Source organism: Populus euphratica, unplaced genomic scaffold (genome assembly GCF_000495115.2).
Source record: "Populus euphratica unplaced genomic scaffold, PopEup_1.0 scaffold33.1, whole genome shotgun sequence".
In the NCBI taxonomy this organism is placed as follows: Eukaryota; Viridiplantae; Streptophyta; class Magnoliopsida; order Malpighiales; family Salicaceae; genus Populus; species Populus euphratica.
Window position 1 is genome coordinate 375,360 of NW_011499906.1, and position 21,318 is coordinate 396,677.

General features: G+C 34.6%; 1 protein-coding gene across 1 annotated transcript; it reads left to right on the plus strand.

Annotated features, from left to right (window-relative positions):
- Window positions 1-17,252: 17,252 nt before the first annotated feature.
- LOC105133385 (acyl-protein thioesterase 2-like) lies at window positions 17,253-21,245 on the plus strand. The gene is made up of 9 exons (XM_011037356.1): window positions 17,253-17,476; window positions 17,671-17,785; window positions 18,924-18,960; window positions 19,125-19,194; window positions 19,360-19,464; window positions 19,841-19,991; window positions 20,163-20,245; window positions 20,678-20,771; window positions 20,860-21,245. The coding sequence occupies exons 1-9, from the start codon at window positions 17,443-17,445 to the stop codon at window positions 20,945-20,947; spliced, it is 777 nt and encodes a 258-aa protein (XP_011035658.1). The 5' UTR covers window positions 17,253-17,442; the 3' UTR covers window positions 20,948-21,245.
- Window positions 21,246-21,318: the final 73 nt, after the last annotated feature.

Genomic DNA, 21,318 nt, shown 5'->3' on the forward strand with positions numbered 1-21,318 from the left:
GCCTAACAACCTATGAGCTTAGCCTAAGTGAAAAGCCTATTTTTTATAGGTTTAACCTAAATGAAGAGCTCGACACCACAGGCTCAGCCTAGAAGAAGAGCTCAGCCCTCACGAGCTCAATTACATTTTGAATCTTACTCTCTATACACCCTTAGGTGTATAAAAGATCTTTCAATGACCTTTTGTATTTCTATAATATTAATATTTGTGTAAGAGATATTTATCCTTCATTAATACTATTAGGACAAAATGACACTCTAGTCTCTTCTCTCTATAAAAGGACATGACTCATGAGTTATAAATACCTTATGAATACTTCAAGTTTCAGGTTTATAATCTTTTCATTTTTAATATTTTTAGCATAATTTTTTTCAAAGTTTATTTTTCTAAAATATCATTGCATTTTTCTTTCTAAAAAGATATCTAAGCATCTTAGAGTTCACACTTCTACCAAAAAGAACTTTTTGTAAGTACCAAACACCTTGACTTTCTAGGCACCAGGCATTAACTGCTAGTCATTTTGGCTAGGAGAATAAATTATATTGTTGAAACCAAGAGATCAATCGATTATCCAACATGTAAGCTTTACTCTTAAGCTATTGGATTTTTTGATATATCATCATTGAGACTTGTTTATAAGAAACTAAATAAAAAGTCAGTTCATTTTTATTTCTCAAAGCTCTTTCCATAACTGATGAAACCCAATACAACAGTAGTTATACTAGTGGCTATATCTACAACTATGCCAATGACATGCCAACAATTATGCCTAGGCTATAACCACATGCCTATGTCAGAGGTTATACCTGATTACACCTACAATGATGCCCACAACTATGTTTATGACTATGCCTACAACTACACACATGGCTACATTTGATGGCTATACCCCAAGACTATGCGCACAAACAATTTTTATAGTAGTTTGTATACACCAAAAGATGTCACTGAGACTTAGAGGTTTTGATGATACATAAAAGGTAACATTACATACTGTAAATATATATTCTTCCCCATTTTTATTAGGCTAGAAACCTTCCACACCTCACTCACCACTTTATAAGGGATGTGTATGGGGTCTCCCTAATACAATAACACCATTTTCTAAGGGATGAGTATAAGGCCTATCTAATATAATAGCACCACTCTCTAATAGATAGGTATAAAGTTTTTTTTTATATAATAACACTACTTTCAAAGGGATGAACTTGGTCTTCCTAGTTAAATAACATTATTTTTCAATGAATGAACTTTATCTCCCTAGTTTAATGACACCACTCTTCAAGGAATGAATTTGGTCTTCATAGTTTAATAGCATTACTCTTAATGGTTCCTCCAACCTCTTAGAAATTTTCTAAGTATAGACTCACCCTTGATAGGTTCCCTCCAGCCACTTAGAAATTTTTCAAGTATAGGCTCACACTCTTTAGATTCCTTCAACCATTTAGAAATTTTTTAAGTATAGGCTCCACCCTTTATAGGTTCTCATCGAACTTTTAGAATTTTTTTTTAAAATATAAGCTTATCTTTTTTAAGTTCTCCCTAGCCACTTCAAAATTTATTTGAAGTACAGGCTAACCCTCCTCGGGTTCCTCTCAGCCACTTAGAAATTTTATAAGTATAGGCTTACCCTTTATGGGTTCTCCCTAATCACTTAAAAATTTTCAAGTATAGGCTAGACCCTTTATGGGTTCCCTTCAGCTTTTTAGAATTATTTTTTGGTATAAGCCCACTTTTCTTAGGATCCACTCAGCCACTTATAAATTTTATAAGTATGGGCTTCACCTTTCATGAATTCCCCTCAACTTCTTATAATTGTTTTTATAATTTTTTTTAAGTATAGGCTCACTTTTCTTGGTTCCTCTAGACACTTAGAAATTTTCTAAGTATAAGCTCACCCTCCTCAAGTTTCCCCCAACCTCTTAATTTTATTTTAAAGTAAGCTTATCCTCTTAGAAAATTTCTAAGTATAGGCCCACCTTTAATGAGTTCCCCTAGCATTCAGAAAATTTTTAAGTACAAGCTACACCCTCTACAAGTTCCTTTTAGCTTCTTAGAAATTTTCTAAGTACAGGCTCTACCATCTTCGAGTTTCCCTTGGCCTCTTAGAAATTTTCTATGTATAGACTCACCCTTCTCGGGTTCCCTTAAACCTCTCATAAGATTTTATAAGTATAGCCTTACCCTCAATAGGTTTCCCTAAGCCACTTAAAATTTTTCTAAGCATATGCACTACTCTCCATGAGTCCTTCTTAACATATAAAATTTTCTAAGTACGAGCTCTATCCTTTATGGGGTCCCCCAATTATTTAGAAATTTTTTAAGTATAGGCTCACCTTCCTTGGTTTTCTCCAGCCACTTAGAAATTTTTTTAAGTACATGCTCCTTTTCTATAGGTTTCTCCACCTATTAGAATTTTTTTTTTTAATTATAAATTCTATATGGTTTCACCTGTCAAAGGAAATATCTATAAATTCTATACGGTTTCAGCTTGAACATGAATTGAGCACTCTTCAACAGGATAGTCTTTCTATCTCTGATTTTTACTCTAGATTCACTAATATTTAGACTGAATACACTGATATAGTTTATTCTGGCTTACCATCCAAAGGTCTTAGCTCTGTTCAATCTGTTCATGAAACTACTCAATGGGATCAGTTTCTAATGAAATTGAGATCTGAATTTGAAGGCACCAGATCTAACATGATGAACCGAGAATTTGTTCCCTTCTTGGATACATGCCTCAGTGACCTCCTTCGTGAAGAACAACGCTTTCTCACACAAACCACCATGGAACAACGACGATCTACATCTATTCCTGTGGCTTATACAACACAAGGTAAGCCAAGAGGCAGGGATATGAGCACTATTTAGTGTTTTTGTTGTAAGGGATTTGGCCATTATGTTGTAAATTATCCCTGAATATTCTGTAACTACTGCAAAAAGGATGGCCATATCATCAAAGAATGCCCCACTCGACCTCCTAAGAAAACAGAGACAACATATATTGTCTCGGTTGACTCTTTACCTCTAACACAAAGTGCTCCTCCTCTTATCTAATCCGTTACTCCTGCCATGATTCAACAAATGATCATTTCTGTATTTTCAGCTTTGGGACTGTCATGTAAAAATCTTTCTACATCATCTCCTTGGTATTTTGATTCTGCGGCTTCCAATCATATGAAAAACAATGCTGCTTCTCTTACCAATGTCAATGAATATTTTGGCAATCTCAAACTCCATACTGCTGATGGCAGTCATTTACCTATCATGGCCACTGATGATGTTTCTCCCTCTCTCACTGATATTTTTGTATTACCTGGTCTTACCACCAATCTTTTGTTTGTCGGTCAATTGGTTGAAAATGATTGTAAACTAGAATTTTCCAAATCTGGTTGTGTTGTGTAAGATCAACAGTCAAGGAGGATGATCGCGAGGGGGCCTAAAGTGGAATGTTTTTTTCCTCTTTAATTTCCTTTGTCTCCTTTTTCTTTACCCTTTGTCACTTGTAATTCTACTCATGTTAATTACCGAGCGTGGCATAAACGTTTCGAACATCCAAACTCTAATGCCGAGCGTGGTATAAACGTTTCGAACATCCAAACTCTAATGTTCTTCATAATTTATTAAAATTTGGTTTTCTTGGAAATAAAGATTCACCATCTCTTAGTGCTGTTTAGTTTGATTGCAATTCTTGTAGGCTTCGAAAAAGTAAAACCCTGCCCTTTCCCATTCATACACCACACGTAGTCCAACCTTTTGATTTGATACATAGTGATGTATGGGGTATGACACCAGTCACTTCTCATGCTAATTACAAATACTTTGTCACTTTTATTGACGACTATAGCCGTTTCACACGGATTTATTTCCTTCATTCTAAAGGTGAAGAATTTTCTATTTTTAAGATTTTTCATGTACATATCCAGACCCAATTTTCAGCCCAAATCAAAATCCTTCGTTCTGACAACGGGGGTGAGTATCTGTCTCATTTGTTTCAGGACTTCTTACATCATTATGGCAACATTTCTCAACGGTCTTGCCCTTTAACACCTCAACAAAATAGGGTGTTTGAAAGAAAAAATCATCATCTTCTTGATGTTGTTCGTACCCTCATGTTGGAGTCTTCTACACCTTCTTATTTTTTGTGTGAAGCTCTCTCTACTGCTGTCCATCTCATCAATAGATTGCCTTCCCCTACATTGAACCATGACACTCCTTTCATTAGGTTGTTTGGTCATCCTCCAACTTATTCCAACCTCCGTACCTTTGGTTGTGTCTGTTATGTTCATCTTCCTGCACATGAACGCACAAAACTCATGGCTTAGTCAATTCAATGTGCTTTCTTAGGATATTCATTACACCAGAAAGGTTTTCTTTTCTATGACCCAAATCTGCGTCGTATTTGAATTTCTAGCAATGTGATCTTTCTAGAAAATTAATTTTTCGCTATGATCCAAATCTGCGTCGTATTTGAATTTCTAGAAATGTGATCTTTCTAGAAAATTAATTTTTCTTTTCCATGCATTAGGATCCTGTTCCTCCTTCATTTTTTATTTTGCCTATATTTACTAATTCTTCTGCCGTTCCAGTCCCTTATAAGCCTTTTCTAGTATATCAAAGATGTTCATCTACTATTTCCCACCAGCCTCTAGACCCTCCAAAGCCCTTTCAAGTTCCTTCTCCAACTGTTGCTCTTGTTCCAGTAACTGCAACTCCCTCTCATCGACAAAGTACTCGGGTTCGTAGACCCCCTGATAGGTATGGTTACTCTCCTCCCTCATCCTTCATAGCCACCTTGTTTTCTACTTTTCTTCCTTTATCTTATAAACAGGTAATGGAGCATGAGTGTTGGCGAAAAGCCATTGAAACTGAACTTCTAGCACTTGAAGAAAACCAAATAAGGGATGTTGTTCCATGCCCCTTATTTGTGAATCCCCATAGCAGTAAATTTGTGTTTTTTATCAAGCGTTATTTTGATGGGTCCATCGACCGTTATAAGACTTGATTAGTGGCACTTGGCAACAAACAAGAATATGGTCTTGACTATGATGAGCTCAACTACTATTAAAGGAAGCTGGGGAAGTCGGCTCTATCAAAAGGACTGCATTGATCAGATCCTAGAAAGGTGCTATACACGCGTCATCAGCCAACACATCCATACTATAGCATAAAAAATCTTTTATTTAGTGGATTACGACTGGAGCACTAGAGTGCAAGGGAGACAAGTCTGCCATCTATATTAAAAGAGAAGAAAAGGAGTTTTCAGCTGCATCAAGAGACCCTTCAAAAACCTCCTTCTTATAAGTAGATTGGCAAGGGTGTGCGTTGACAAATCATGTAATTGCATTGACAGTGAGATTGGATAGTTCCATTTCTTTTTCTCACCCGGGGTAGGGGAATGTAAAAACAGAGATCAAAGGGCAGTCTTTGATTCAGACTACCTGTTACGACTCACTTGGGACATTCTATCTTGAGAAGTGGTGCTACTAGTCTTTCTTCCCCCAAAAGCTGCGGGCAATCGGCTTTGAACATGATAAGAAGTTATTCAAACTCGTGTCAATTCTCCTTAGCCTTATGATCTTTCTCTGGGTGCATCACATCTAAGCCAATATCGATTCAAGCAGGACAACTACATCATGAAAGAAAGAAGGCGTGCTTTCCTCTCTTATTCTTATTCAATTGATCTTCTTTGCTATTCAGAAATGAATCTGCACCTCCCTACAAGATTCCACCCTATTCTATGTCATTTGCTGCTTGCTTGACTTCCTCCAGCAGTTAAGTTCTTGGTCTTATAGTTTTGAATCTACTTTCTTTTGGTTCTATCAGACCGTTCGTAGGGGATCTCCTAAGACTAAGAGGGGGTCTCAGGCACAGCCCGCGAGAGGTTGGAGTTTACCCGTTAGGATATCCAAAAGATTGTGCTAATTTGGACTTTCTTTAACTTGTCAATAAGTCAGCGCAGACGACACTAGTTTTGATTGTTTTTGCCGTGTCTAGAAATCCAAAGTTCCTTCGTCGAATGGATGCCAGGAACACCTTCTTTCATGGTGATCTTAAGGAAGATGTTTACCTGAAACTTCCTACTAGTATGTCCACTTCTTCATCTAATGATGTTTGCAAACTGAAATGTTCTTTGTATAGTTTGAAGCAAACATTGAGAGTATGGTTTGACAAGTTTCAATCCATGTTGCTGGGTTTCTCCTTTACTCAAAGTCAATATGAATCCTCTCTCTTTCTAGAAAAGACATTCATGGGTATTGTTGTCCTTCTTGTTTAAGTGGATGCTATCATCATCACTGGCTCTGACTTAGAGGCAATCTCTATGATTCAGACGTTGTTGTACTCTATATTCCATATGAAAGATCTTGGCCAACTCACCTATTTTTTAGGATTGGAAGTGCATCATCAACCTCATGGTCTCTTCCTGCATTAACACAAGTATAGTCAGGAACTAGTTTAGTTAGCCGGCCTCACCAACACTACTTCAGTTGACACTCCCATGGAACTTAATGTGAAATATCATCGTGATGAAGGGGAGCTTCTTGATGATCCTATTACCTATCAGAAGCTAGTTGGTCGTCTTATTTATTTAACTATTACTCGACCAGACATTTCTTATGATGTTCACATTGTCAGCAAATTCATGCAAGCACTAAGGCATCTCCATCTATCTGCTGTACACCATATAATTCGCTATATTCTTGGCATTCCTAGTCGTGGCTTATTCTTCCCTATAGGTTCTTCACTTCAACTACAAGCCTATTTTGATGTTGATTGGGCTGGTTGTTCTGATACTAGAAAATCTACTACCGACTGGTGTATGTTTCTTGATGATGCCCTTATCTTATGGAAATGCAAGAAATAAGACCACATCTCCAAATCATTTACTGAAGTAGAGTATCGAGCTATGTCTGCTGCATGCTCTGAGATTATTTGGCTGTGTGGTCTCCTTACAGAACTTGATTTCTGTCTAATTCATCCTACTTCACTTCATGTTGACAACACTATTGCCATCCAAATTATAGCCAACCTTGTCTATCAAGAACGCACCAAGCACATTGAGGTTGACTGTCACTCAATCAGGGAAGCATATGATCATCAGGTTATCACCCTTCCACATATCTCTACCACGCTGCATATTACAGATATCTTCACCAAATCCATACCTCGTCAGTGCCATAATTTCCTCACTAGCAAATTGATGCTTGTCGATTTACCAACATCAATTTAAAGAGGGATGTCAAAGGAAATATCTATACCTACATATTTAATGCCAGCAGATTCTTTGCCTATTTATTCTTTCCTTTATTATGATATACAAGCTGTAGGTTAGCTATTTCTAAGGGTTGAAAATCAGCCTATATTATTTCATGTATTAACTTGTATTATTTCCTTTCTTAGCTTGAAAATTTTGCCTATATAATGTGCAATTCTCAATGAGAAGACACACAATTTTATTCAAAAGACTCTAAATTGTCATCACCTTATCCTTTTAAAAAATCTTTTAAGTATAAGTTTCTTCATAATTCCTTTTTATATATTTATAATTTTTTTTCCAATTATGATGCATGTTTTTACACATGAACTCTCTAGTATATACTGCCTAGGGTTTCCATTCCTCTTTTCATTTGAAGAAAACTTAATAAACTCGTCATATCAAGCTTTTTTACAAGTTTTTGTGTGTAGATATCACAAATAATTAGGGGGGCTATTGATAAACTAAAATTTGATGAGCCTTTAAAACCTAAAAAAGCCCATAAGCTCACGATTTCAAGCAACACTCTTAGGCCTAACCACTCCCAAGCTCAACCTAGGAAGAAAGCCTTACCCTTATGAGCTCAGCTTTAGGGGAGAGATCAATACCATAGGCTCAATTGAAGGAATAAGCCAAGCCTTAACGAGCTTAGCCTTGAGGAAGAGTGTAACTTTTATGGGCTCAATATTAAGGAACAACTTACTATTATGGGCCCAGCCTTCGAAAAAAGTCCACTGATATGGTTTAATCTTGAGGAAGATCCCACTATTATGGGCTTAGCCCTGGAAAAAAAGCTATCATTATAGGCTTATCCTTAGGGAAGAGCCCAACTCTCATAAGCTCAGTTTTGGAGAAGAGCCCGGCTTTTATAGGCTCAACCTTGAGGAAAGGTCTATCATTATGGGCTTAATATAGGGAAGAGTCTAACCCTCATGAACTCAGCCTAAAGGAAGAGCTCGATCCACATGGGCTTAGCTACATTTTAGATATTACTTTCCCTACAACGCTATGTGTATAAAAAATCTACCAATGACTTACCATGTTTTCATTGCATTAATATTTATGTAAGAGATATTTATCCTTCATTAATATTATTAAGGGAAATTGATACTTTAACTCCTCATCTCCATAAAATTACAAGAGTTATGTACTATAAATACCTTATAAATTATTCAAGCTCTAAGTTTATAATTTCTTCATTCTTAATATTTTTAGAATATATATTTTCAGAGTCTATCTCTCTATAATATCATTATACTTTCTCTCTTTAAAAGATATTTACTCAAATATACAAAAGTCCTTATATTTACTAAAGAGGACCTTTTGCAGGGTTTAACCTTTAGCCACCTTAGCTTTCTAGGCAGTAGACACTAACTACTAGCCACCTTGATAAAGAGAATATATTAGATTGCTAGAATTAGAAGATTAACCAATTATCCAAGAGAATATAATCAATATTTCAAGATTCCACTAACACGACCTTGATTAGTTGGAATACTATTCAAGGTTCATGAATAAAATCATTTTACAACTAGAAAAATATTGCATGCTCTTATTAAAAAATTTAAAGAATATCTTCAATTTCAAGTGGACTCTAGAATGTCATAAAATCTTTTAAAAGTTAAAAGCTCATCTTTCTTCAACCCTTTCACAACCACAAGATATGGAAGTTCTCTTTCTCTATATAGGAAATGACTTTGGTATTAGTAAGTGCAGTAAAGAAGCTGAAGTCCTATTTCCAAGCATACCAGGTGATTATGTTGAAAGACTAAACTTAAAGATAAATTCTCTACATGCATTACCTATTAGGACGTCAGGTAAAGTGGGTAATAAATTAGGAGAGTTTGACCTTAATACCACTTTATACCTATTATCAAATTATAGGCTCGGGTTGATGTCATTGTATAATTCTCCTTTATAGAGTCACCTATGATAGAGCTAGGGCATATATAATCAAACCTTTAGTTTACAATCTATTGGTACCATATATTGATGGGTCTCAACCATCAATGAAATTAGAACATGAGTTATGTTGATTAGCTTTAGTGGGCAAGTTTTTTAATACAACCTTCATTTTGAGTCTCAAGGCTTCAACAATATGGTTAAATATAAAGCCTTCATAACCAGTTTAAGCCTAATGGATGCTTATACAATGACTTCTAACTTGTTGTGGGATAATATTGGAAAGAATTTGAAGCTAAAGAACCTTCAATGGTCAAATACCAAAAGAAAGTGTTAGGACATATCTACTAAAAAAATACAAGGAAAATTCAATCTCCATCTTTAAAATTACATAAAAAAATGACAAGGTTGATTTTATTTTAAAATTGACAAGTAACAATCTAGTCAACCTACCCTATGATATATGGATTGAAATATGAAAAACACCTAGAATAGAAAAGGAAATAAATATAGTGGTAATCGTATAGATATTAACAAAGAATGATGACTGAATAACTCTACTCCAATTATATCTTCTCATAGAGGAGCTACTTCTAGATAAGATAAAAGTGTTTAGGCTAATAAGATTTATAATTAGATGTTGTCTTCTTGAAGGTGAGTTGTATAGAAGACTAATTTATGTACCTTTGTTAAAATGTTCGTCTTTATGTGAAAACAAATATGTTTCGAGAGAAATTTATAAAGGGATATATGAAATTTATGTGGGAGCTAGGGTTATGGCCGTTTAAACTACACGAGCAAGCTTTTATTAGCCTACCATCTTAAAATACACCATAGAGTTAGTGAAAAGATATGATAAATGTTAAAGATTTGCACTAGTTTCTTGCTATTTATTAGCTAAGTTAATCATCATTGCATCTTCATAGCTTTTAGCTCAATAAAGAATGGGCATACTAAGACCTTTCCATAAGATATTAAAGGAAACATAATTAATTTTGGTTATTATGGAATATTTTACTAAATAGGTAGAAACAAAAGCCCTAACAAAAATAACCACCATTAAGGTTATTTTATTTTAATAGAAAAATATTATTTATAGGTTTTAACTTCCACAGGTGTTGATCACGGACAATGACACCTAATTTTGATAATAAAAAAAGATAATAAAGCAATATCAAAGGCTAAATATTAAACATCAATTCTTTTTAGTCTCAAACCCCTATATAAATTAATAAGCAGAGTTCACTAATAAGCTATTATTTAATGCATTGAAAAATAAGATAAAAGGAGCCAAGGGTGAGTGGGCTGGACTTCTAGTTGATATTTATAGGTTGAGAGAACCACTTAAAAGATCTATATATGCAAAACACCTTTATGTTAACATATGATACTAAGGTTATAATCCTTTTATAAATAGGATGACTTAGTCATAAAGTATTGAATTTCTATGTTAACACAAATGTTAGAGAATTAAATGTAAATTTGAACTTGGTAGAAAAAACTTGACTCACAATAACAATAAAAAATAAAGCATTTATACACTAAGCTACTCAATATCATAATGATAGAGTGAAGAATAAATGTTTTAAGATGAGAGACATAGTATAAAAAATGCTAAACGGAGATGAAATTTGCATCGAAATTAGGACAACCCATTTAAGGTGATATGTATGATTAAAGATAACATTTACCATTTGAAGGATGAAGATGGATAAGATCCTCCCTATACGTAACACTTTGACCACCTGAAGATTTACTTTTTTTAACACATAAAAAAAGATCAATTGTCTTTTTAGTAGAGTTAGAGTTTTATAAAACTACTTTTGTTGTGATGAAGAAATTTCTCTAACCAGTTTTTGTTTCTCCATTATATATGTACTAGATCTACTATATTTTATGCTCGGTCTAAGAAATTTCATTCAGTTAAGCTTTTCTATTTCTATTATGTCTTAAAGTTATTTTCTCCATTTTTATCTTCATGATTAGTTTTACCTAACTTCAAATTTTCTCTATTGTGTCTCAAAGTTATTTTTTTTCAAGTTTGTCTTCATGATTGATTTTACATGACTATTTTAGTCTCCATATTATTCTCCATTTTACATCCTAAAATTTAAACAAGAAAAATGATAAAAGTTCATTTCATTTCACTAATTCTATAAAGTTATATGCAATAACAGTATAAATAATATTGCCTAATAGTTGGGTAGAACAACAAAAGAAAATAAGATAAAATAAAATCTAGGCTTTAATGTTTTCTCTTCCTAACGCTTCTTATTCCCTAAAATCCTTAACTTGAGTAGTAACAGTTGCTTGCCTGGTATAATATCTATCATAATTTGGTATAGGCCCAAAGTGGAAAACACATGAGAGATCTATGTTGATATTATTAGACATGTTATCAAAGTGAATGTCCCTTATAAGTATTAGCAGTTCATCATCAACACTTTCATGACATGTTTGCGAGCCTTCATACACTAAATGAAATTCCATCGAGTTATTTGCTAGCTTATATCTAGTTAGCTCTATTTGAACAAAGACAAACTTAGCCTTAACATCTTTTTTTTTTTAGAATGAGGTAATATTTCTTTCACCTCTATCATTTCTTAATGAATAGCCTAAACATCTTTACAATAAGTATCCATATCCTTAATTTCTTTGTAATACAACCTCTTTAACTCATTAAGCTTTTCTTCTAGTTGGGGGCTTATAAGCCTAGACTTGTTAGGGTACTAACAATGTATCTTGTACACTTATATATGTTCCTGTGCTTAGCCTTCCATCTTCTTATAGAGGTTACATGTATTAGAATATGTTGTCAAAAAAATTTTCATGTTCGTGAACATCATTTCAAAAAAAAAAAAAACAATGCTTACCTGAAAGAGCATTCTTTGAATAATTCTATTTGGTTAATTAGGCTTATAAAGTATCTTTCATTAATTTTAAAGGGAATTTAGAACATACATGATATCATGTTTAATGTCTCTATGTTGTTTACCCATTTAAAAATGGAGGTTTTCACTTTTTTCATCCTTATAGCGTTGTAAAAACAGCACAATACTTGGTCGTGAAGGCTGCGCTGGCTCGAACTCCATAACTGACCGATCGGTGAAAGGAAAGCTGGACCTTTTGAAGGGATAGCCGGACCAAAAAAAAAATCCAGCAGTTTTCCTCATTCAAAAAAAGCAACATCTAAGGGTATCATAGATTTAATGTTTTGAATACCAAAACCCCCTTATATAAATGAACTACTTCCCACCTCAACAAACTAGGCAAAGCCCGATTAGGGAGTCTGAGGGGAATGAGGGGGTATATAACAACTAAGGCATAGGTTGATCAATCATAATAGTCTCAATGATGTTGAGAAAGTAGATTTTAGTTGGGGACTAACATATCCTTGCCTTACCTTAGTGCTAAAGCAAATATTTCCTGGGTAGGTTCAAATTTGCCTTTTATTTTGCTAGAGCCTTCAGACCCAATCTTTTTGGTTGCCTTTTGATGATTGGCATTCTCCTTCTCTTTCTTCTTTTTAATGGTCTTAATATTTTTTGTTCTTATGTCTCTCAGTTAGCTGGCACTAATACCCTGCGTAAAGAAATACACAAAGTAAATTATAAGAAACAATAGAAAACCAGTACTTTGAAATAAAATATTTTATACCCCTAAACATATCATTACAACGGCTGCTCTTCATTAGCCAAAAACACCATGTCGTAGCAATTTTCATGTAGTATTTCATAATCGGTCAAAGTAGATAAAGTGTTTCTATTATAGTTACTTTTTAAGTTGAGCAACATTCTTATTTTCCATAATCTCTTAATAACAAGACAACTTCAGTACACCTTATTATTATAGATTCACCCTTTTTATCTTGGTATAAATTCTAACCTACCTTGAAAAATGTTTTTTAAAGAACTAAAAGGACAATGATAAAATGTAAAAAACCATGCAGTATTCTTATTATCATTGATGCACACCTTATCTTACAACAAGTTTTAAAAATGAAGAGAGGGATTTTCTTTAAAGAATGACACAAATCTCTCAAAGTATCACCTAGCTAATTAGATGTGGCTATCTCAAACATATTTCTTAGCATAGAAAAACCCTCTCATTTATATCTCAAATCTTCCCTTTATATTTTCTCTCACCTCTATTCAATCAGTCGCTAACTTAAATATTTGAGAGTCCCTTATATACATAAACAATTTTGTTTTGCAAGTGATTCATTTAGCCCAACCCCCCATCATCAACGAAAGCCTGTACTTTTTTAAAGTGTTTTCTATGACTTCATTATAAATAATTATACCAACAAAATAAATAATATTTTCATAGCAAGAGTTTTTTCTACTCAAAACATGATATTATCTCATCTTTTTATTTATTTATTTATTTATCCTACTCATTATAATTTTTAAAGATTTTTATATGTGGACAACATTAATTGCTTGTTAATTTCATTCTGTTAAAATGATTTTTTTTTAAAATCATATAATCTTTCATCTATAAAAAAACTCGTATTCTTACTATAAATGACTAATATTTTTAATACATTTATAACATATTAAATATTTTTTAACATGTGGATGGCCTATTATATATAATCCCCTCATTGTATTACATTACAAGGTTTTTTTTTTCAATGCATAAAAAGGAGTAGGCATTTACGGTTTTTTTACCAGCAACAAAAAAAATTAACTACAAACTGAAAAATTCATATATATGTTTAATAAAATAAATAGAAAATCATATGTGCCAATAAATGATAATAAATTTATTGATTCTAGCAAAAAATTGAGTATGTAAACTTATATAAAGATGTCATTTCTTGGAACAAAAAAAGAGGTTGAATATTATCTTAATTTAAAATTAGATCCCTAAAGTTTTAATTGGTTTGAATCAATAAAATTGAATTTTATTTTGCCAAACCAAGCTTTAACTCAACATTGAAACTTATTTTTAACATTGCAAGAGCTCCATATAAAACTAATTAAAATAAAATATCAAACTCAATTTCAAATCTACTTAATATGAAAGAAAGGATTAAAATAAAAATAAAAAAAATTCAAATGACACAAAGATAAAAAAAAAAATGCATTATGGGTAATTATTGCAACTTACAGATTAAAATAAAAATAAAAAAATTCAAATGACACAAAAATAAAAAAAAGATGCATTATGGGTAATTATTGCAACTTACAATGGATTGTGTTTTGCTTCTATATATGTTGTATTTTTATTTTTTTAAATATATATTTTTATTTTGCATTGCCTCACTTTTTCATGATTTCAAATACTATTTTATAATTTACCAAGTGTCAATTTTATAAAACTAAAGAAAAGAACTTAATGAAAAAATGATGTGAATGAAAAAAAAAAGGAAAGATTTGAGGCAGTTCAATAAACAAAGTTTACATCTCAAATCTTTTAATATTTGTGTGTGTGTGTGTATATATATATATATATTCATTTCAACAATTGACCTTAATGTATTTTGGAACCTATCTAATCCATGTCTCATCAAAATCTTTGTCGCTACATTTGCTACTTTAATTGACGTTCACTAATTAGTTTATCGATCTACAATTAAAACGTAGATCATAGGGAAACCTAAGCTAAAATGGTATGGTTCACAAATGTCTCGTCAGTAAGTGATCACCAGCTTCTTACCTAGAAAATATTATGCCTTCGCACTTTATTCACATTGTTGAAAATTGGAACCTTGTTGTCTCCTATTTGTAGAGCTAGCTTTAATGCATTTGGAAGCCAGCTTAGGAACAGCTAAAGCCTTCTTTCCATATAAAATAGGTTGCCTTAGTTTTATGTCCGTGAGAATCCTGTCTTCTCCTTCATGTAATTAATTTATCAGAATATTCTAACCCTTCTGAAAATTTGCTAGCCTGAGTGCTTTATGCATCTATTTCATTCTCCTGGCAACAGCACATATATCGTCTGCGGTTTAATATGCAAACCCACAAGTTAAAATAACCATTTACGTTATTGAGACTGATTCTTTCCCAACTGAACTTGGGGCATGGGATTTAGGTGTTGACAAGCAAAAAAGTTGCCCTAATTTATTTTCTTTTTCCTCCACAAATGAGGGAAATTGCCCTATTCGAACGTTGACATTGAAGTGAAGCGCTTTTGATGGGTGCGGCATTGACTGCAATAACGAATTATGGCATGCCATGTCGGCCTGATTCTTTGGAGGATGAGTTTAGTCAACTAGTTGAATAAGAGCAAATGCTTTTGAAATGTTCATGGAACCCTAAAAAAGAATACTTCTTGGGACTAATTATTTATCACCATAGCTAAAGCTATAAAGCGAGTGGGACTCTGTGCGTGGGTGTGTTGCCTCATGTTTGAAGTTCATAGCTAAGAATTCCTGGTTTTAAGAAGGAGAAAAGAAACATGGGTTGGGAACAACTGTAAATGGATGTCATCTGTATAGAAAGCAGAAAAATTCCTCCACCATTGCGTCCTGTGTTAAGGCTGCTGCGTCTTATAGGTGACCTACGAAGTGACATCTTATGATGAAAGGGCAAGACCCTTTGGCATTTCACTCTGTGATCTACTCAAAGTGTGAAACACTTGATGGTGGGTCGGCACGTCAAGACTACTTATCTAGCTGAGGCTAGCTACGATATATGCCACGGCTGCCCCTGGCTTACAAACTTTGTAGCCAATCACAGAGAGCAAATCATATTCCAATCCTGGCATTTGGATCTCAATTTGTGATGGAACATGTGGTAGGTGCAAAGGGAATTTTATTTAGGGGAGTTAAAAAGGAGCTGAAGAACTCTTTGTGATGTCTAGTGGTGTTGATTGAAGTGACACCCATTTTAGAGATTCCTGATCTTATCATTTAACAAAGGAATTGTGTGAGTGTATGGAACTTTCAACCAGAATGGAATGAGATGAAATTGGAGTAGGTCCTCGAATGCTTTGCGATTTTGTAAAAGTATGCCTCGGGATGGACATTTATAATAATAATCTAAAGTACTTCAGCACTAGGAAAAAGTTCACAGTGAGTTAAAGAAAGTTCTTCCTAGCAAAGCGCACAAAAATCCCTCCTGAAAACCTTACCATGAATCCATAGTGCATTCTGCAAAAGGGAAGGTGCATTATGTTTGACCATCAGAGCATCAACCGCATGCGCGCTAGCACATACACACACATGAACGCTTACAAATTAGCACTAGAGATTTTCTTTTGAAGAAATCTCGGGAAATAGCTTACAAGACAGGCTCTTACAGAGAAAGAAAGAAAAGAACTGTATTCATGTTTTTCCCCCATGACATTAGCATAAACAAACAAAAATTTTATTGGTGGGACTTGAACTACCAAAAACTATAATGTGGGAAACAGAAAAGCAAGAAAGAGGATTGGAAGGAGAGAAAAAAGTCGACATGCTTTTTCATGTGTCTCTTTCTTTTGAAAAATGCAGGTTGTTAATATGAAAATTCACACACATATTCAGGCAGACATATCATTATGTTCTGTGCACCTGTATATAGTACGTTCGTGTAAAAATAAAGAAAATCCAACTTCTCATCATTATTTCCTTCTGTTGCTGGGCAATACTAGTTCCATGAATATCACACTTTGTTTGTCTGTCATCGATAAATTGGATACTTGAAACTTCTCTTTAAGTTTGTGGTTAATGGCAATCTGTCGATCATCAGAAATGCATAAACAAATGATTGAGAAAATATATTTCGTAAAGCTGACTTGGGTTTATTCTTTCTTGTTTTCAGTAATATTCTTGAAAGCTGTTGTTGATTGTTGCTCTTCTTCTTGTTGTTGTTAATTGTTTGAATTTCTTTTTAGCCACTTCCCCCAAGCATTAGATTCCTCTCTATGTTGCAAAATCGCAGAGCCTTCCCTCTCTTCTAGTTGGGCGGCTTAGAAATGGAAGAATGTGCTCCTCTCTGCTTTGATTCTCTCTGCTCTTATAAAGATTTCTTCCTTTTTTTTTCTTTTTTTTTTCTCTTTCCTTGTCTTTTTCGCCCTCTCCTTTTCCTGGATGCCTCGCCCTTGTCTTTATCGCCCTCTCCTTTTCCTGGATGCCTCGCCTCTCCCCTTTTCAGTTTCTAATTTGTAGCTAGTGTACACACTACACATAAAAATCTTACTAGTGAAAGATATGCATATTCACTTGTCCTATTCGTTTTCCACACTATAAATACACATTGTCTTTCTAGGTTTTCTTCATTGCAGTAGCTCCTCTTCTAGTCATTTATTAACATATAGGAGGTGCACTAAGGTGTTTGGTCCCATCCTCAAAAATGAGCTACCAACAACACTTTTCTATGGGTTCTGGTTTGTTTCCTTCCATATCTTGATTGCCTGTTTTCATTTCAATTTGAATATAGTTTTGCTCCATCAATGCAATGTTAAATGAATGTTGATCTTCTTGGTTTCATGTGCAAGCTTTATGTTTTCTTTTTTATTCTGTTCTTTCAACCTCATGGTATATGAGAACGGAGAAGTGACTTCATCGCTTCAATATTCAGGTAGTAGACCTGCTAGAAGGAACTTTGAATTTGGGAGGACTTATGTGGTGAGGCCCAAAGGAAAACACCAGGCCACTATAGTTTGGTTGCATGGTCTTGGTGATAATGGTTCAAGGTATAAATTGTAGCTGTTATTTTCCCTTTTTTTTTTGTTTGTTTTCTTTCATGGCATTGGCATATTGCTTTCTACCCATTCAAAACCAAGTTTCATTCTTTTTTTTTGTTTTCTTTCATGGCATTGGCATAGTGCTTTCTACCCATTCAAAACCAAGTTTCAGATTCCAAAACTCTCCTCCCCCAAAGAAGCATAGAAGAAACTTTTTCCTTAGATTTGTAAAAAGTTGCAGACAACATATTCTTTATGTTCAAGTCCATCATGGAATTAAGTGTTTTCAGACTCAAACATCGTCATGTCGGTAGCATATCACTAATCAGCAAGCTATTGATCACTGTTTTTCTGTGCAGTTCATGTGATAAACAGCCCAACTGGGGTAGTGGGAACTCAATGATTAATCGTAAACATGCCTTGCTTATTCCATAACTTGCCGACAATGATTTATGCTTTTTTATCTTTTCCTCCTTTTGTATTACATACAAATTCTGTGTTGGAATATGGTGGACCTTTTGGTTTGATCAAGGACAAGGATAAGATAAAGGAGTTCACAAACGTTAACACAGAGGCATGTTTTTTATTGGAGGGTTTCGTACGATGTCACATATTTTCAATGTTAATCTACCTTCACTGAGATTCTCATTAGAATAAATTCCATGGGGAGAGCAGCAGCGCCGTGAAATAATGTTGATCAAATTATTCGTCCTTTCCTGTTTTTGTCTTGTTTGATACTGTGCTTAATTTGGGTGGGCTTTAATTGGATAACTTGTATATGCCATGTTCATGAATAGGTGACCACCACTTCACTTAATTCTGGCATGCAACCCAACAATGATAAGCAGACATTTCTTGAAGGATATTCATATGCATTTAAGCAATAGATTGTTTCTAGAGATCATCTTTGATCTCTGAATCCTACGGGATAGCCAATGAACACAAATCCATGCCCCATGTTGACTTTGCTTTGTTCTTTCACTATTGAAAACTTCGAAGATAAAGATATCTGTACATATATGTCTTCCACTGCTGCCATTTTCTCAAATGCTGTGATCATACTTAGAAAATATACTGCCGATGTTTATTAATAATATATATCTTAAAACCAGACATGTTTCTCATTTTATTCTCTGTTTGGATGCAGCTGGTCCCAGCTACTGGAAAATCTCCCTCTTCCAAATGTAAGGAATTAATTTTTACTTTTTTTTGCTTCCTAATCTTGTGCACTCTGAATAAATTTCTATTTCTTTTTTTTTTCCTGTACATTACTTATCACCTTGTGGATGAACTCTTAGTCTTACTCCTCCATAAGTATCTTATTCTTGGAGTGAAACTCATGATGCAGATTAAATGGATTTGCCCAACTGCTCCTACTCGTCCTGTGGCACTGCTGGGTGGATTTCCTTGCACTGCATGTAAGAATGATCGCCTTGCTTTTTCTTTTTAATTTAATCACCATCACGCACAATCACCTTGCTTCTTTTTTTTTTAATTTAATCACCATCACGCACTACACTTCCATCTTCAAATATTTCATGACGGAATCCGTTCACTTATTATACTTACAAAATTTGTAACAGGGTTCGACGTTGGAGAAATCTCAGAAGATAGCCCAGATGACTGGGAGGGTTTAGATGCTTCAGCAGCACATGTAGCAAATTTACTGTCTACTGAGCCAGCTGATGGTATTTTCGAGGCTTTATTTTCTGTGAACATCTACCTGATCTGCGTGCAAGTTTATCCTGTTGTGAGATTTTATAAAGTACCGAGTGCTTATTACACTACTTACAAGGGCAACTGATTTTAACAAAAAGTAGAAGTTCAAGTCCATCCGAACTATAAGAAAGTAATGCTTTATACCCTGTACCAATTTACTCCGAACTGTAACACTGGATTATGCACCTTTGATATGTCTAGGTTGAACTTCTCAGTGCAGTTCTCCAAGTTGCAGTTATCATATATGTTCTAAAGTCATCTAGTATCAATGTAATGCATAACCTCAGTCCATATTATCTGATTCAAATATTGGCAACCTCATTCTTGCAACACCTTTTGTGACAGTTAAAGTTGCTATTGGAGGCTTCAGTATGGGTGCTGCAACAGCCCTTTATTCTGCAACTTGTGCAGCCTTGGGACAGTATGGTAACGGTAATGCGTATCCTATCAACCTCAGAGCAGTTGTTGGACTAAGTGGCTGGCTTCCAGGTTCAAGGTATGACCATGCTGAGCTTTCCTTCTTGAATAAACACTTTCATCCTCCAGCTATTACATGGATGAGGGATCGGTGGATCCTCCTGTTATCTAAGGAGACCATTTATAGAGCTCAGTACTTGTTTGCAAAATCTTCCCATATTTCTGGTTAAGAGAGCCTTTTGTCATACAGGAGCTTAAGGAGCAGAGTCGAAGGGTCACATGAGGCTGCAAGGCGTGCTGCATCGTTGCCCATTTTTCTTTGCCATGGAACAAGTATGCACTCCAGTCTTTGATGTCTCTAAAATGCTTCATTTTTTTTAACTAAGATATCAATCTAGCTTAATATAAATGGTGGTGGCACTTCAACAATCTGGACAGTTTATGAAGCTGAAATGAATAGCTGGCTTTGCTCTGGTGACAGGAGTTTCATAAGAACTTACTTACCCTTTGAAGCCTTTTTCATCGCTATCACGAATTTATATGGCCCTGTGCAACTGATCTGCTCCAATCTACAATGTTATTACTCAGTAAAAATATAGGGAATTAGCAGCTTTGTCTACAACCCATCATAGCGGTGAAAATGCCTTGAAATCGACCTAACTCTTCACCTTGATCAACCAACTATTTCCATCGCTATCACTATAGGATATGCATGTTTTCCTTTCCAATTGAATATACACCGCGACAGTAATATTCCTTTTTCAGGTGATGATGTAGTCCTCTATAACTACGGAGAGAAATCTGCTCACAGCTTGAATACAGCAGGATTCCGAAACCTGATTTTCAAATCATACGAGGGGTAAAAAAATTTCTTCTGAAAGCAGGAATTAAATTTTACTGATGAATGTAACTCGAAGCAGTTTTTGAGTGGATTAATTTGGCTGCAGGGTTGGTCATTACACAGTCCCCAAAGAAATGGATGAGGTTCGCAATTGGCTCACAGCCAGGCTGGGGCTTGAGGGCTCCCGCTCTTAGTTGCAGAACAGAATCAGCTTCGGGTTGGAGCTTATAAGGAGAAAGAACAGGGAAAACAATAACGGGAAGAGGATGACTGGATTTGTATAAGTAGGTAGTAATAGAACAGGTTATGGAGTTTATGGTATAGATAATATAACCTTCCTAATTCCCTTTTGCTTTCTTTCCTGACCTTAAAAATAAATCTTGCACGTTTTCATTTTGATTGTATAATTTTGCAGTGTTGGGTCTAATCACTTCTGCTTGCTCAGCATTTTGTATTGGTTAATCTCATATTCAGTCTAGTGAGTTTTGCCTACTATGGTTTCCTCTCTCTGGTGAAAGCATGACTGTTTGAGTTTTCAGTTACCCATTCGAGTTTCCATACCACA

What these genes read in the sequence shown, in the direction of transcription:
- LOC105133385 (XM_011037356.1), top strand. Translation starts at nt 17,443, where the DNA reads ATGAGCTACCAACAACACTTTTCTATGGGTTCTG. An exon ending in TGGATTTCCTTGCACTGCAT is followed by an intron (nt 19,195 to 19,359) that starts GTAAGAATGATC and finishes AATTTGTAACAG; the next exon opens with GGTTCGACGTTGGAGAAATC. An exon ending in ATTTTCAAATCATACGAGGG is followed by an intron (nt 20,772 to 20,859) that starts GTAAAAAAATTT and finishes ATTTGGCTGCAG; the next exon opens with GGTTGGTCATTACACAGTCC.